This window comes from Orycteropus afer, unplaced genomic scaffold (genome assembly GCF_000298275.1).
Source record: "Orycteropus afer afer isolate SDZICR_OR568_19922 unplaced genomic scaffold, OryAfe1.0 scaffold00309, whole genome shotgun sequence".
In the NCBI taxonomy this organism is placed as follows: domain Eukaryota; kingdom Metazoa; phylum Chordata; class Mammalia; order Tubulidentata; family Orycteropodidae; genus Orycteropus; species Orycteropus afer.
Genome location: NW_006921896.1, coordinates 1770812 through 1788679, shown reverse-complemented (window position 1 = coordinate 1788679; position 17868 = coordinate 1770812). Strand labels below are relative to the sequence as shown.

At 38.2% G+C, this 17868-nt stretch overlaps 1 protein-coding gene across 1 annotated transcript in view; it reads right to left on the bottom strand.

Annotated features, from left to right (window-relative positions):
• FAM13A (family with sequence similarity 13 member A) overlaps positions 1–17868 on the bottom strand; it is a 235272-nt gene that overhangs the window by 42196 nt on the left and 175208 nt on the right. Inside the window, exon 7 of the mRNA XM_042782411.1 lies at positions 8717–8864. Coding sequence (XP_042638345.1) covers positions 8717–8864 — 148 coding nt within the window. The remainder of the gene's footprint in view (positions 1–8716; positions 8865–17868) is intronic.

Here is a 17868-nt window from a genome sequence, read left to right as displayed (position 1 = left end):
ATTTAATGAAAGATCTTAAATGATACAGGGAATATCATTTGTAATATCCTCTGCATTAAAAAAAATGTTATGTTTTAAATTCACTTGTGGATTGTTATGATTTACTCCAGGTTGGAGTTTGGTCGAGATCTTCAATTCTGGAACTCCTAGAGTTTGAATCATAGAACAGTTGTTCCTTCAGCTATCAAGCTATTAACAAAATTTACAAAATTATCTTAAGTTAGTGCTTATTGTTCATTTTATGTAAGATGACCTTGTTACAACTGCAAAACATTAGAACCAGGTGAAACTAGATAGATCATTTAATCTAGCAATTCTCAACCCTGGCTGCATATGAGAATCATGCAAGAGGATTTAAATAATCAGAAATACACAGGTCCTCACCCCACTCAATTAAACAGAGTACTTAGGTGAAGGCACAGATACGCAACAGACACACACATAAATACACATTTTAAAAAGGTGCCCAAGTGACTTTAATGTGCAGCCAGCTTTAAGAACCACTGTTCCAATCTAAATGATTATAGGTAAGAAAACTAAAATCTCAGAAAGTTTAGTAATCTATGAATAAATACCTAATCAATGACAACATTTGAAAGTGGAAACTAAGTCTCCTGACTTGCAGGTCAGTGCTTCAGTTCAACGCACCAAGTACTTCACTACCAGTGACTGTATGAAACTTCTGAAGATGCTCACAACATAGTAGGAAAACTAAGCACATGCATTTAAAAAGACTAAACTCATGTGGAACGAGGTCCATGGATTTTCAAATTTTAACAAAAACCAAGTTATCAGGAAACAAAGATGATGATATAAATATTTAGAAAACTGAAAGCAGTGTTAAAAATAAAATCTCATCAACTAAGAGTCAAAAAGTGACAGAGAATACGTTGGTAGACACACTCGGCCAGAACTAGAGATAACAAGAGTTGTTTCATCATCTGTACTAACTCTTGGCACCCTCTTCCTAAGTTGCAGGGTTCAGAGACGTGCAGCTTAGAACTGCAAACACAGGAGAGTGAAATATGGTTTGAGAAGCGAAGAAAGGGAAGAGTGAGTAGAAAGTAATTCCCAGGAAAATAAAAAGATATTACTGCCAAGTATCAGAAATGGAACTAATAAACCAACCAAATTGCATCTTCTGTTTCGTGGTATTTCCTAAAACAGCAGTCATTTTCTATGGGGACTAAAATTAATCAAGCAAGACAGGGAAAGGTTTAGGAGCAAAACAACTGGGGATAAGGGCAAGAAGGTTTACTGGGGACAGAAGGCATCAAGAAAACAAAGTCTGATGTTGATATTGGCATACAGGTGTGCTGGTTAGTTGGACATTTCTGCTTATCAAAATCTCATTTGAAAAGGTGTTATTTTAGTTCTGAAGCTCTTCAATTTGCCTGAATCCAGCAGAATCTCTCTTAAAAATGCCATAATTAATCTCTGATTCAAGTTTCAACCATGTGTCTCTGTGTACAAAATATTTGCAAAAAACAGTAAGTGTGTGTGTATGCTCATTAATCAAACAAACTATAATCCTGGCTTATCTATAAAATACAAATCAAGGAAGTGAATTATGGTGATGTAAGGCTTTGTGGCTAACATAGGGCTACTTCTAGGCTTTTATTTCTGTTAACATTGCTATATTTTTGTATTTTCTTGATCAAGGACTCCACTGACAGAAAAACCAAATGAGTTATGCTCCTAGTGTCACCGGTGGTATATATGAAGTGCGCAGCTGAATGAATTCTAGATAACAGCCTAAATTTTCTCTTGATGCTTATTTAAAAATGAGAATGGTAAAAACCACCATAATTTCAACTTTAGCAAAATAAAATGGATCTGCCTGTAAAACAGAAGTGAGAAGTTTCTCTCCTATGGAGTATGGCATGCTTATATGATTTCTCCTTTGTTTTTTCTTTCCTTTTATTCTCTACAGTCTTATATTTGAAGGCTCTATACAAGAGTTATAAATTGCATGTAATACATAGTTCAGTAAAACTGAATATTCAATAAAATCAACTCTCTGCTAGGTTTTAGATCTTTGAAAGGATCTAATAATATCTCACGTGGTACTCAACCAGAAAAACAAAGAACAAAATAAGAACAATAGAACACATAAGCCAATAGGACACACATGTCCAAGTGCATTACCTGCAAACAGAGCTAGTTTTTGCATTCACTGTCTTCAGTGTATCACTGACCACTCTCAACTGCTGGTTTGGGAAATCTTTTCTATTTTAATCATCATTATCATCATCTTTGTTTCCAGATAACTTGGTTTTCTTTAAAATCCAACAAACATATTGCAAGAAAATTGTTCAAAAGTAAAAGAAAAAATATTTGAAGGTTCAAAATGGATTTTCATCTTAAAGTATGCCATAAAATAAATGTGCTTTCATATCTAGACCACAATTCTATATGTACAGCAATTTTGATTTTAGCCACATGTCTTGTCACAAAGAGGTATCCCTTTGTATATGTATGGAATGTCTTCCTATTGAAAATCAGTCTACAGGTCATCTGACATTATAGTGGGTCAGAAACAACAGGTAGAAACTGTGTGTTGGTTACCTAATGAAAATGAACAGGTCATGGATGGGGGTTTCCAATTCACACACTATAGCACATGTGGAAAAAAAGGAAATTCACTGTAGGGAGATGGAGTAGAACTGAGTAATGTTAATGCAGTCATTGGGACTTAGCTATTCAATACTTAGCTGGATATGTACATTTATTACAGAAAAGAAAATTGGCTGCTCAGATGATTTATTTCTAAGAAATCTACACAAAATTAAGGGAGCTGATGTTTCTCACATTTCATTTCAAACTATATATGATTTAGAGCTATTACTACTTGGAATGATGTCATCATACCCATCTCTCAAGGAGGCCACTTAGGAGTGCTAGGAGATATTTGTACATCTGGATACAGAAAGATGTAAGCCTCATAGTGGAGGGCCTTTACTGGGGCAGAGAAATAGGGGAAACGTTTTAAATTTTTTTCCTAGTGTTCCCAAATTTAACCCCAGAACAATGGATGTTGTTGTTATGTGCTGTTGAGTCGGACCCGACTCATAGCGACCCCTCCTTGGGTTTCCGAGGCAGTATCACTACAGCAGTAGATTGCCCAACCTTCCTTCCAAGGAGTGGCTGATGGGTTTGAACCGCTAGCCTTCTGGTTAGCAGTCAAGCGCCTTAGGCACTATGCTACCACAGCTCCTAGAACAATGGTAGTCCTATTAAATTGTTGAAGTAGTCTTGCAAACTACTAGAATCAGAGTTGACTTTGATCCATTTATCTACAAATTTAAGTGCACTTACTTAACCAGTTCCTAACTCATTCGCCTACCTGACTATCTTCTATCCCTTCCACATCTCAGGTCAATGTCAGAGTTCCTCCTGAGGTCTTTTCAGATGCATCACTTCCCTAATATAGAGCCTGGAAATATCATCAAAGAAAGAAAGGAGGCTGGTGTGAATTGACTATTGTTGCTGTCCTGAGGTGCCCTTGAGTGATTTTTGACTCATAGTGACCCCATGAAACAGAGTAGAAGTACCCCATAGGCTTGCTTTCTTTCTTTTCTTTTTCCTATTTGCTTCAAGTCTGTTTTTATTTTACTTTATTTTTAAACTTATTGTGATTTGGGTGAAAGTTTACAGAGCAGATTCATTTTCCACATAGCAGTTCTTACACATTTTGTCTCATGACATTGACTGCAATTCCCCACAATGTAACAGCTCTCTTCGTACTTCTTCCCTGTAGTTACCTCTTCCCTGTGTCCCCATAGGCTTCCCTAGGTTGTAATCTTTGAGAGCATATTCCTAGGTCTTTCTCCCACGGACCCACTTGCTGGGTTCTAAAAATCAACTTTTTGGTCAGCTGCGAGCTCGTAACCACTGTGCCACCAGGTGGTATAAAGTATGCTGAGCACTTGATATATATTTGCTCATTAAATCCTCACAGCAAACTTATTGTTATGTCTATTATGTACTGTTATTATTCCTATTCAAAATGAGGAAATTAAGGCAGAAATGGAGACAGGTTGACTAATTTGCCCACAAAGCAGGTAAGTATCAGAGCCAGAACTGGAACCCAGAGAGTCTGGCTCTTAACCAGTATGTTCCACTGCCTGGTGTGATATGTTTTTGTCATTGCTTTGAGAAGTACGGAGGTAGAAGTTGGAGACTTTGCTTTCTTGAATCATCCTTTTTGTCTCTTTTGGTCTCAATTTCCTTACCTGAGGATTCAACTGGAAGATCTGTAAAATCTATTGCCTCTCTATGATTCTTTTAGAGATATTTCCATTCCAAAGTTATTTTTGATAAGGAGTAAGGAATAAATAAAATATATAAAGTATTTAATGAGCCTTAAAACTTCACCATGCCAAGTATAATAGAATAGCAGAACATTTAAACCTCATAACTTCTCCAAATGCTACTCCCAAATCAACATGAATTGGCTGTTTAGGAACATTCCAATTATTTATTCAACTCTGAAAGGCTTTAAATAACCCAGAATAGTGCACTTGATTTGTATATTCATTTAACTTTGGAGAGTGAAACCGATGGTAATAATAGGATCATGCGAATAAATCAAATAATGTGCCCTAATACATACTTACAGATAAAACCATGTTTTTTTATCTGTAAGTATGTATTAGGGCACATACTTTGTAATAATATGAACAATGATAATTTCTCATATTATGAACAATAATATTTGCTCATATTATGAACAATAATATTAACAGTTTAAGTATGAACAAAATAACATGATTCGTAACTGCCCAACAGCATGATTAAACTCTAATCCTGTAACACTTTGAGGGACTTCCACTCTATGTAGCCTATGGGATTTTTTATTAATTTGTTTCTTTCCCTTTTTTGTTTCCCTGATACTAACCCAGAAGCCAGAGAACCTAATGTCTATGTATAGTAGTAGCATACACTGCAGTGGCTAGTACCAGCAGGTTGCTGACTAAGCACTGTCTTACCCGATGATCTATGACTTTATGTCAGTGAGACAGTATGAACTATGGGATGGGGATGTTGTTGTTGTTGTTAAGTGCCATCAAGTCAATTCCAACTCATAGCGACCCTATGTACAACAGAATGTCAATCATAGTATGTACTACAGGGTAGGGACAGGGTATGAATATCCAACCAAAAAGAAGATATTAAACCACACAGTAACTTAGAGACTGATGATGATAAATGGATATTATATACAGGCATACTCATGTACAGGGATACCTCAGAGATATTATGGGTTTGGTACCAGACCACCACTGTAAAGTGAGTATCGCAATAAAACAAGTCATGAATTTTTTGGTTTCCCAGTTCATATAATATTTATACTATACTGTAGTCTATTAAGTGTGCAATCACTCACTTACTGCCGTCAAGTCAGATCCGACTAATAGGGAGCCCTCCTTGGCTTTCCAAGGCGGTATCACTACATAAGTAGATTGCCCAAACTTCCTTCCGAGGAGTAGCTGGTCCATTTGAGCCAGCAGCCTTCTGATTAGCAGTCAAATGCCTTAAGCACTACGCCACCAGAGCTCCCCAAGTGAGCAATAGCATTATGAAAAAGTTTGAAATACTGTGAGAATTACCAATATGTGACACAGACACACAAAGTGAGCACATACTGTTGGGGAAAATGGCATGAATAGACCTGCTTGACACAACGGAAAAGGCCCAACTCACTGCCACTGCGTCTATCTGACTTATCGCAACCCCTACTGGGTTATAAATCTTTACAGGAGTAGATTGCCCCATCTTCCTTCCATGGAGCAGCTGGTGGGTTTGAACTGCTGGCAGTATGGTTAGCAGCCAGATGCCTTATCCACTACACCATCAGACCAGGGTTGCCACAATCTTCCATTTGTAAAAAATGCAGTATCTGCAAAGTGCAACAAAGCGAAGCACAATAAAATGAGATACATCTGTAATTTTTGGTAACAATTACTCCCATTTGTGTATTTTGTGGCATTGGCTTCATATTCACAGCTCAAGTCAGTGCAAAATTTATTCCTTACTGGAAAGACACTGTTTTGTTTCTTAATGAGGCTATAGAAAATTTTTTTTTTAAAGTGATTAGATTTACTGCTGTCATTTTAACTCCTCCTCTTCATGCAAAAAATTCTTTATTTCTACTATATTTACAGAAAAAAATATAACTTGGAAAGTGAAAATAAATATATAATGAAAAATGGCCACTGGTAGCAGTAACCAAATGATCAAAACAGACCTTGAAATGCATTTATGTGGATTTTTTAGGTATACAAGTTTAATGACAAATGCAGTCACTGGCAAAAAAAAGAAAAAATAAGTCAAAGCCAGCTACTTTATAAATAACATGGATAATACAGCTCACATTTCCAAAGCTATTGAAATGCAATGTATTTTTTTCCCAATAAAGTTTTTCATTCTATCTGCTTTCCCAATACAAAATAAAATAATTGGTTCCTTGGCATTATTGTTTATCTTGGGGGACATTCTTTGTATTAAATCATAAAATAGTTTTAAGGAGACTATAAGTTAGCTTTCACCCACTCTGGAGAGGATTTTCAGCTTTATATTGACCTCTTAAGAGATACCATAAATTTATCATACCCCAAAACCAAACCCACTGCCATTGAGTTGATTCTGACTTATAGTGACCCCCATAGGATTTCCAAGGCTGTAAATCTTTATGGAAGCAGACTGCCTCGTCTTTCTCCCATGGAGGGGCTGGTGGATTGGAACCACAGACCTTTTGATTAGTAGCCCAGTGTCTTAACCACAGCTCCATCAGTGCTCCTGATCATAATTTATCATAAATCAAGATAAAAATAATCAAACTGAGCTCATTTCAGGAAGAGGGGGAGGAAGAATCTACCTGAGCCTTTACTGAATGAATCATCAAGATAATGTGGGTGATTTGAATTGACTAAAAAATATTTTTATCTAGAGCTTTCTGTTAATTATATGTGCAATTAACTTCAGATCCTTGAAGCCTAATTACAACATTCATTTTTGTTACTTATTTTTTTTCTTATATTGGTTATCAGTGACAACTGTGGGACTATTTTTTGGTTGTTCTTAATTTATTAATTAAATAACTGACAACACATGTAATTATTTCAAAGCACATGAACCAAAACAAGAGCACAAAAGACCACCCAGTAATGTATGACTCAAAAACAAACAAAATCCCTACTTCTTTTTTTCCTTTTGCTCAATGGATTGTAAAATGGGAAGATCTGACAAAATTTTAGCTAGATCGCCTAATTATATGAAATGAACTTGAATACATTCCTTAAATTTCAAGGAAGGAGAATTAGAATAAAAAATTATTCTTACTTCACTAAAGCCCTGGATGTGAGAACAGTGGAGTTACGCTTTTTCACCTTGTAGTTCCTCATCTAAGATCATTACCACCACCAGCACTCACTGATTAAATGAAAAGGGAGAAAGAAAAAAAGAAAAGCAGGCAGAGAAGACAAGGGAAAATCCAGAGGCTAATAAGGACTGATTTTTCATAGCTGTGATTCTCTGCTAAGTCATTGTGTTAAGTCACGCTGCTTTACTGAAACCAGGAGCACAATTTCTCCCTTTTTGTTAGCCTTCAAACGTCCACACTGTGTGTCACTCTCACACACACACACACATACACTGCATGACAGTCTGTAGAGCAGACTGGCACTTATTTCAGATAAGCATTGATGTATGTTTGGATGCAGATATACATAGAATGAAAGCACAAGCAGCTTGATGACTGCTGCGATATCCTTCCTGACACATGGTTTTGACAAGATAGGAACACCTTCTTCTTCCTCAGAAGTAAATTCACAATGTTTTCACAAAGAGTTTCTAGGAAAAAAAAAAATCTGAAGAACTGTATTACAGGTTTTCAAATAAGAGGCACTTGTATCCCATGTTCTCTCTGATAAGCAAATCCCTAATGCTTACTAAACTGGATTAAAAAATAATCTACCCATATAAACAAACCAACAAGCAAAACAAGACAAAAATCTTTCTTGAAGAATGGGAAGGAGATTCAACGAAGGAGATAGACATTTGCATGTAGTAATGGAAAGGTTTCAGTTATACTGAAAGAGGAAATCCTACATGCATACCAGTTCCTTGTTACTCTGCTTGGTACTAAAAACAAAACAAAAAACCCCCAAACCCACTACTGTCACATCAGTTCTGACTCACAGGAACCCTGTAGGACAGAGGAGGTTTTTCCAAACCTATAAATCTTTATTGACACAGACTGCCACATCTCTGTCCTGTGGAGCAGCTGGTGGGTTTGAACCACCCACCTTTCGGTTAGCAGCTGAGTGCTTAACCACCGCATCACCAGTGCTCCTACTACTAGGGGGAAAACAAACACAAATCCATCCGTCCGTCCGTCCATCCATCCATCCATCCATCCATCCATCTATACATCCAGCACTGCCAGTGAGTTAAAAAGAAAAAAACCAACCAACCTGTAAGGTGACACTTTGATAACAGGCAAGCATATTTTCTTACAATTAGTCTTGGCAATGTTTTACAGGACACATTCCTGTGTCAGGTAAAAGATTTTTGGTCATTTAGAAATGCAGTTACTTCGGTGTGCGTAGTGCTCATTCTCACCCAGGAGTGCACACTCTTGCATGTCTCTCATTTACGATTATTTATCTACACTTTTGCAATATTAAATCATCCAAGCAGCAGATGACCCTACCTTCCCAGCTCTTCTCATCACACAATGCAGTCAGGTCCAACTGGGGCACTTCGGAGACAAAGCTCTCCTGCTGGTCATCGGCATCTTGATTCCTCTGCAATTTGGTGTCAGGTATGCTGGGATGCTCCTGAATCTTCATTGTGGAGCTCTGCAACAACAGCACAGTGTCCCCAAATCTCTATCGCTCACCAAAACCCAAAAATGTCTGCACCAATTCCACTCCTGAATGAAACCTCCCAAGACACAGCTGCCGATGCATCCAGCACAGAAATCAAAACCATGGCTCAACATCCCCTGGATACTAGCTGGCCACTTGCTTGCAAAGAGCAACCATCCATCTGCTCTCTTTTAACTTTTCTTCTCTGAGAATGACAAAATGACTTCCTCGATTGCTCTTCCTCATAACTCCGGCCAGCTGACAGTCTTGATTATTACTGATTGGGGCAAGTAATGAGGGAAAGGAGTTTGTATTGCCTTAGAGGAGTATGGCTCTCCAGGTTGTAAACAACAACAAAAACGGATACTGCTGTTGCTAAGGCTGCATGCAGTAGCAACATGGTGTCTTTTGCACGCAGACTTCTTTGCCCCTTAGGTAAACAGTCCTGCAAGGCCAGGAGCACAGGCTGTGTGTGTGTGCACTGCTCTCCTGCCAGCCCTGCAGGCTTAGATCAATTCAGCGGGGCTAGCTGCACATTCCCAGGTTTTCTGTGGTTGTTTTCTCACTGAGTGTGGGAAGAACAGACTATTTATGGAGGAGCTCTGGGTATTAAAGCATTGTTGCGCAAATTCAAACAGCAGAAGGGTTTGGCATCTCATCATAGCCAGCAGTAGGAAGTATGGACTCTGGAAATGAGCCAAAATTACACAGGGAGCATGACTTCTTCTTTTTTTTAGGTAAAAAGCCTAGAGCTGGCAAGTCAGTGATGCATAATTTATATCTTACAAATATGCAACTGTCACTTATTTTCCTACTATTCATCTACTCTGAATATTAAATACTCAACTATACTTGGCTTTGCTCACTGGCTGCACCGACAATAAGCTGGAATATCTGGGGGATGGGAGAAGCTTCTCCCGAAGGCTGTTATTTTTATATAAGCTTTTTTTTTTTTTTAAAGCAATGAAATTAATTCTAGTACACTGAAATTATTATTATTATTATTTTTTTTTTTTTAACCTTGCTCTTTTGGTATCTTGTATACCGAGCCATTGTCATTTTTCCTTTCATAAAATTACAAACAAGAGTGTTTACCACAGTGTTTATATTTTTCAAGTATTAAAGATCTATACAAACGATTTTCCTTTAGAGTAAGTGGAAATTTATTCTAGCAAATAAATTATTATTGAATGAAAAACTAAAACATCTGGAAATCATAAATGGTTTCATTAATGTATGAGAAATGGCCTAACGCTGAAAATAAAACACTGCTTAAGACTTCCAGCTACTTTTAATAGCTATCCAACCCACTTTGATAACTCCAAGGAAATATTCAAGGCTTTTTCTATTAATTATGTTTCCATGAAATGATGCATGGAGCTAGTACCTTCTTCACATCTGGTATAAAACGAAACACTAATAATCAATTCATGATGAGCTACTAAAACCCAAAACCCCACTGCCATCGAGTCAATTTGGACTCAGAGCAACCCTATAGGATAGAACAGAACAGCCCTATAAGGTTTCTAGGATGCTCTGGTGGCGTGGGGCATTTGACTGCTAACTAGAAGGCTGGTGGTTCAAGCCCACCAGTCACTGCTTGGAAGGAAGGTTGGGCAATCTACTTCCATAGTGATGCTACCTCGGAAACCCAAGGAGGGGTCGCTATGAGTTGCATCCAACTCGACAGCATTGAGTTAGATTTTTGTTTTCTTTATAGGGTTTCTAAGGCTATTTAAGTCTTTATGGAAGCAGACTGCCTCATCTTTCTCCCATGGATCTGCTGGTAGGTTCAAACCACCAACTTTTTGTTTAGTAGCCAAAGAGCTTTAAGCCCTAAAGTTCCTTTAGCTACTAATGTCAGATGGAAACGTCAAGTAAATCTGGGGCTTTAAAAAGCGATTTTAAAAATGCTCTTTGTCTATTGGGTTAAAAAAAATATGCATTTGCATCACAAAAATTATTTGTCCCTTGAGCTGAATCCTAAGTGGGCTAGGGTTGAATAACCAAATGTGGTGCTCAGCTTTCTGCAAGTTACAGGGTCAATAAGTCACCAATCTCTAAGTACATACATGTGTTAGAATATGCATACAGAAAATAAATGTTACCTCAATAAAGAATTGTAATATTGTGATATCTAGAGACATCAAAAAATAAATAAAATAAAATAAACATAGTTTCTTATTTTAAGTATGGTATTTTCCTCAGGAGGAACACATACATCAAGTCATTTAACCATAAAGCAATTATGGACATGAATTTTCCTTACAGGGAGACCTGGGTTTGAAGCATGATGTGGACATTTACTAGCTTGGTGATCTGGCTGAGTTGCTTGCTCTACTTTCCTGAGCCTCCATTTCCTAATCTACAAAATGGCATCAACGATGCCAATGTTGTGAGATTGTTTTGAAGATCTGAGAGAAGGTATGAAAAGCCTCTAGGGCAGTGCCTAGAGTAGAAAAACACACAAATGAAAGCTATCATTTTTTTATTTTATTAGGCACCATATGAAAAACACGAAAACTGCCCAATATCAAAATCACTAGAGAGAGGACTAGGAGACAAGGCCTAGAAAGAACTGCAATGTGAGGTAAATTGTGTTACAAAGAGTGATACAAAGTTTTAAGAGCATTTTGAAAGGCTATTAGAGAAAAGAGCCACTAATGTTCTCATCAAGTAGCCCTGGTGGCACAATGGTTAAGTGTTTAGCTGCTAACTGAATGTTTGGCAGTTCGAACCTGTGGTAGTTAAGTTGTGTGTCAACTTGTTTGGGCCTGGTTGACTGGCTGGGCAGCTGGATGTAGTTATTCCCCATGATGAGACTAGTAATCAACTCCATGGTAAGGATCTACTGTGGTCTGCTTCCATAAAATAAGAAGTCAGCTTTGAGAAAGGTATCTGAGCCTTTTGGCATGCTTAGACTCTGTGTGTAGCCAAGTCTTCAACTCAGTGGCCTGCCACATTGTCTGCTGATCTTGGAATTGTTAATGGACTTGAATTAGCGGCCTGCTGTGCTGCCTGATAATCTTAGGACTGTGCCATTTTGTTGACCTTGGGTTTGTCAGCCTCAGCAGTTGTTTTGAGTTAAGAGAAGCCTCTAGCTTCACTGGGCTGGGAGCAAGAGACAGAGCTAAAGCCCAAGGTCAAGGGCCCTTCACCCAGCCCCTTGAGCTGGCACTATCAATTCGGACTTCCAGCCTCCAAAACTGTGAATGAATAAACTCCTGTTTGTTAACACTGCTCATTTGTGGTATCTTCTGTTAGAGCAGCACTAGACAACCAAAACAGTACCCATCCACCCACTCTGCAGGAGCAAAGTCTTGGTGATCTTCTCCTGTAAAGATTACAGCCTAGGAAACCCTAGTGGCAGTTGTACTCTGTCACATAGGGTCCCTATGAGTCGAAAATGAACTTGACAGCAACTAACAACAAAGCACAATGTTCTCACTGTGTATCAGCAGTAGTAATTCTGACTTGGGGGTGTGAATGGATAAGGAAAATGAGTCTGCAGGATGGAGGGGTGTGGGTCAAAGGAGCGGTTCAGGGTAGACAGCCCACAGGAGAGAAAAGGAGGAGCTGCAGGTGATGACATACTCAGATGGGCAGATGCTAGACTCTGAAAGGTTGGGCTAAATTTGGGTTAATCTTGTAGTAGACAATGGAAAGCCACTGAAGGATTTTAACATCAGTGAAACAAGGAAAAACTGTTGTGTTTTGGAGGATGATTGTAGGAAGATGGAAATGAATGAGGGTGGAAGGAACTTACAGGCCGAGACGTGACACAAGGAAACTGCTGAATTTCCATGTACTAAAAAATTAATTTAAAAATGTGTACATTTTAGATATTTACATTAGAAACATTTTGTCTCTGCTTTTTTCCCACCAAAATGTATGGATTTACTAATTTCTTCAACAAAATGTTTTTGGTGCACCTACTCTGTCCTGGGCTCTGTACAAGGTATGCAAGGTCTCTGCACTCTGAAAATTGATATTGAGTATGTCCAACAGAGTTTGGAGGACAGTCAATTTTGATGCAACACAGTGATAGACCACCTTGTATTCACAAGTGAGCTGCCCACCATAATGTTCAAATGAAGGCTGGGAGTCAGGAATGTTGGCTATAGGGAGATTCCTACCTGTGTGGAATGCTGGAATGAATAACCTCTAGAATTCTATTTGGAGTCCCTGGGTGGCATAAACGGTTAACATGCTCAGCTGCTAATTGAAAGATTAGATGTTCAAGTCTACCCAGAGGTGACCTGGAAGAAAGGCCTGGTGATCTACTTCCAAAAATTCAGCCATTGAAAACCCTACAGAGCACAGTTCTACTCTGACATAGGGTTGCTGTGGGTTGGAGTTGATCTGATAGTGACTGTAAATTTTTATTATTTTAAAAAAGAGAATCAAGTCAAATTTTTAATAGTTTACTCAAGAAAATATTTATGGGTTGTTTATTACATGACAAGTGCTAGAGATTCAAACGAAATCAATTAATTAAGGAAATGTTTTTGAGTACCTAGTATGTGCTGGACAATTTTTCAGATAAACTACAACAGAGAGAAAGGCCCTGATGAATCTTACAGAAAAGAGATGGTCAATTAACAAAGAAAAATATGTCGGACAGTGATAAAGATTATAGAAAAAAATAAGGCAGGGTAAGAGGGATGCCCACTACTTATTTGTCAGCTTGTTATATTGTAGTGGCTTACATGTTGCTGTGATGCTGGTAGCTATGTATTCAAATCAGCTGGGTCAGCCATGGTGGGCAAGTTTCAGCAGAGCTTTCAGACTAAGACAGACTAGGAAGAAAGACCTAGTGATTTACTTCTGAAAGAAACTGGCCAGTGAAAACATTGTGAATAGCAGTGAAATGTTGTCTGATGTGGCGTCAGAACATGAGCTCCTCAGGTTGGAAGGCACTCTAAAAACAACTGAGAAGAGCTGTCTCCTTAAAGTAGAATTGACCTTAATGACATGGATGGAGTAAGCTTTTGAGACCTTTATTTGCTGATGTGGCATAACTCAACATGAGAAGGAACAGCTGTAAACATCCATTAATAATTGGAATGTGGAATGAACAAAGTATGAATTTAAGAAAATCGGAAGTGGTCAAAAATGAAATGGAATGATATTCTAGGTATTAAGGAGCTGAAACTGATAGGAATTGGCCATTTTGAATTGGGCAATCATATGGTATACGATCTTGGGATTGAAAAATTGGAGAGGAATGGCATCACATTTATTGTCAAAAAGAATATTTCAAGATATATTTTGAAGGACAACATTGTCAGTGATAGGGTAATATCCATAAGGCTGCAAAGAAGACCTATTATCCAAATTTACATACCAATTAATAATGCCAAAGATGAAGAAATTGAAGATTTTAACCAACTTCTGCAGTCTGAAATTGATAAAAATTCAATCAAGATAAACTGATAATTACTGATGATTAGAGTATGAAAGGTAGAAATACAGGACAATAGCTGGAAAATATGGCCTTTGTGATAGAAATGACACTGGTGATCTTATGATAGAATTTTGGAAGACCAGTAACTTATTCATTGCAAATACCTTTTTTCAACAACATAAATGTTAACTATATACATGGACCCTGCAGGATGGAATACACAGGAATAAAATCAATGATATCTATGGAAAGAGATGATGGAGAAGTTCAGTGTCATTAGTCAGAACAAGGCCAGGCACTGACCATGGAAGAGACCACATATAAGTTCAACTTGAGGCTGAAGAAAATTAAATCAAGCATAAGAGAGCCAAAGTACATCCTTGAGTATATCCTATCTGAATTTATAGAACAGATTTGATGTATTGAATACTAATGACCAGATGAGTTATGAGAGGACATCAAGGACATCATACATGAAGAAAGCAAAGCATCATTAGAAAGACAGGAAATAAACAGAAGTCCAAAGTGGATATTAGAAGAGACTCTGAAACTTGCTCTTGAACTTGGAGTAGTTAAAGCCAATGGAAGAAATGATGATGTAAAAGAGCTTAACAGAAGATTTTAAAGGGTAGCTAGACAGGACAAAATAAAATATTATATGAACTGTGCAATGACCTGGAGTTAGAAAACCAATTGGGAAGAGCACACTTGCCATTTCTCAAGCTAAAAGAACTAAAGAAAAAATTCAAGCCTTAAGTTTCAATATTGAAGGATTCTATGGGCCAAATTCTGTACAACACAGGAAGTATCAAAAGAATATGGAAGGAATACACAAAGTCACTATACCAAAAAGAATTGATCAATGTTAATTATTTTAGAAGGTAGCATATGATCAAGAACTGATAGTATTGAAGGAATACATCCAAGCTGCACTGAAGGCACTGGCAAAAAACAAGGCTCCAGGAATTCATGGAATACCAACTGAAATGTTTTTAAAAAAGGATGAAGTGCTGGGGCGCTTACTCATCTGTGCTATGAAATCTAGAAGACAGCTACCTGGCCAACTGACTGGAAAATATATTTGTGTCTAATCCAAAGAAAAGTGATCCAACAGAATGTGGAAATTAATGAACAGTATCAGTATCACACACAAGTAAAATTTTGCTGAAGATAATTAAAAAACATTTGTAGCAGTACATTGACAGGGTACTGTCTGATATTCAAGTGGGATTCAGAAGAGGATGTGGAATGAGGGATATCAATGCTGCTATCACATGGATCCTGGGTGAAAGTAAAGAATAAAAGAAAGATGTTTACTTGTGTTTTACTGACTATGCAAAGGGATTTGACTGTGGATCATAACAAGTTATGGATAACATTGAGAAGAATGAGGACTTCTAGAACATTTAATTATGCTCATGGAGAACTTTTTACATAGACCAAGAGGCAATTATTAGAACAGAACAAGGGGATATTGCACGGTTTAAAGTCAAGAAAGGTATGTGTCAGGATTGTATCCTTTCACAATACTTATTCAATCAGTAGATTTCACTTCAAAGATGACACTGTGAAGACTAAATTATACCTAACACAAGCCATGGTGTTTTCAATCTCCTCCTATGCACGTGAAAACTGGACAATGAATAAGGAAGATGGAAGAAGAGTTATGCCTTTCAGTTGTGGCGTCAGCAATGAAAACTGAAAATACCATGCACTGCCAGAAAAACAAACAAATCTGTCCTGGAAAAAATGCAATCAGAATCCTCCTTAGAAGCCAGAATGGCAAGAATTCATCTCACCTACTTTGGTTATGCTATCAGAGTGACCATTCCCTGGATGAGGATATCATGCTTGGTAAAGTAGCAGGTCAGCAAAAAAGGGAAAGACCCTCAACGAGATGCACTAATACAGTGCCTACAATGATGGGCTCAAGCACAGCAAGGATAATGAGGATGGTGCAGGATGGGCAGTGTTTCGTTCTGTTGTTCACAGAGTCACTATGAGTCAGAGATGATTTGATGGTACCTAAAAACAACAACATCCAATCTGTATGCTTAGTAAACTATCAGAGAAGGTGGACAATATGAAGAACACAGCATGAGGACTGGAGGAAGACCCATAACTACTTGCCATATACAGAAGACAGAGCCTTGCTTGCTGAAAGCAAGGAAGACTTGAAACATTTACTGATGAAGATCAAAGACTATAGCATTCAGTATGGGTTACACTTTAACTTAAAGAAAATAAAAATCTTCAAGACTGGACCAATAAGCAACATCATGATAAACACAGAAAATACTGAAATTTTCAACTATTTCATTTTAGTTGGATCCATAAACAATGCCCACAGAAGCATCAGTCAAGAAATAAAACAACATATTCCAATCAGCTACAAAGGACCTCTGTAAAGTGTTAAAAAAAAAAAAAACACAAAGATTTCACTTTGATGACTAAAGTGTGCCTAACCCAAGCCATGGTATTTTCAATTGCCTCCTATGAATAAGAAAGACCAATGAAGAATTGTGCATTTGAATTATGGTACTGTCAAAGAATACTGAATATACCATGGACTGCCAGAAGAACAAATGAATATCTTAGAAGAAGTATATCTTAGAATTGAGGATGGCAAGACTTCATCTCACATACTTTGGACATCAGGATGGACTAGTCCCTGAAGAAGTATATCATGCTTGGTAAAAGAGAACCAAACCATACCAAACCCACTGCCATCGAGTTGGATCTGACTCATAGCGACCTCTCCTTGGTTTCTAAGGCGGTATCACTACAGAAGTAGATTGCCCAAGCTTCCTTCCGAGGAGTGGCTGGTGGGTTTGAACCGCCAGCCTCCTGGTTAGTAGTCAAATGCCTTAGGCATTATGCCACCAGAGACTTTTAATAAGATGAATTTCAACAGTGGCTCCAACAGTGGGTTCAAACATAGCAATGATTTGAGGATGGTGCAGGACCAGGCAGTGCTTTGTTCTGTTGTATATAAGGTTGCTATGTGTCAAAACTGACTCAATAGCACCTAACAACAACAGGAGGGGTGCCGGTGTCAGGGGCTAATGTCTGCTATTGTATAATGGGTGGTCAGGGAAGGCCACTCTAACACAGTGATGTATGAGTGGAGATGTGAAGGCAGTGAGGAAGCAAGGCATCCATGGGCAGAATATTCTAAGAAAAAAAAGGAGTGTAAAGCGCCTAAGGCATGGCCATTTTTGGTATTTGTGAAGAATAGCAGAGGCCACTGTATCTGTAGTCAAGCAGAGGCCATCACACATGGATATTTAGGAGGTGAGTATGACAAATACAATAAAGAACCATTTATTCTATAGACCAATGTTCACTTCTGCGAGTTTCTGGACTTCCTTGATGATTCCTGGGGCAGTGGTGGAGAGAGCCCCCCTACATAAACCCACACCAGCTTTCACAGCCAGTGGACATACTGGAGACAGCAAACACTCACCAGCACACACAGGTGCAGCTCGGCTCTGTCCTGTTGTGCTGCTCTGCTCAATCCCTGAGGTTGCTCTCTCCCTTGCCTGCTGCTCTGATAGGCCATGTTTCCAATTTCTGGCCCTGCTGGCC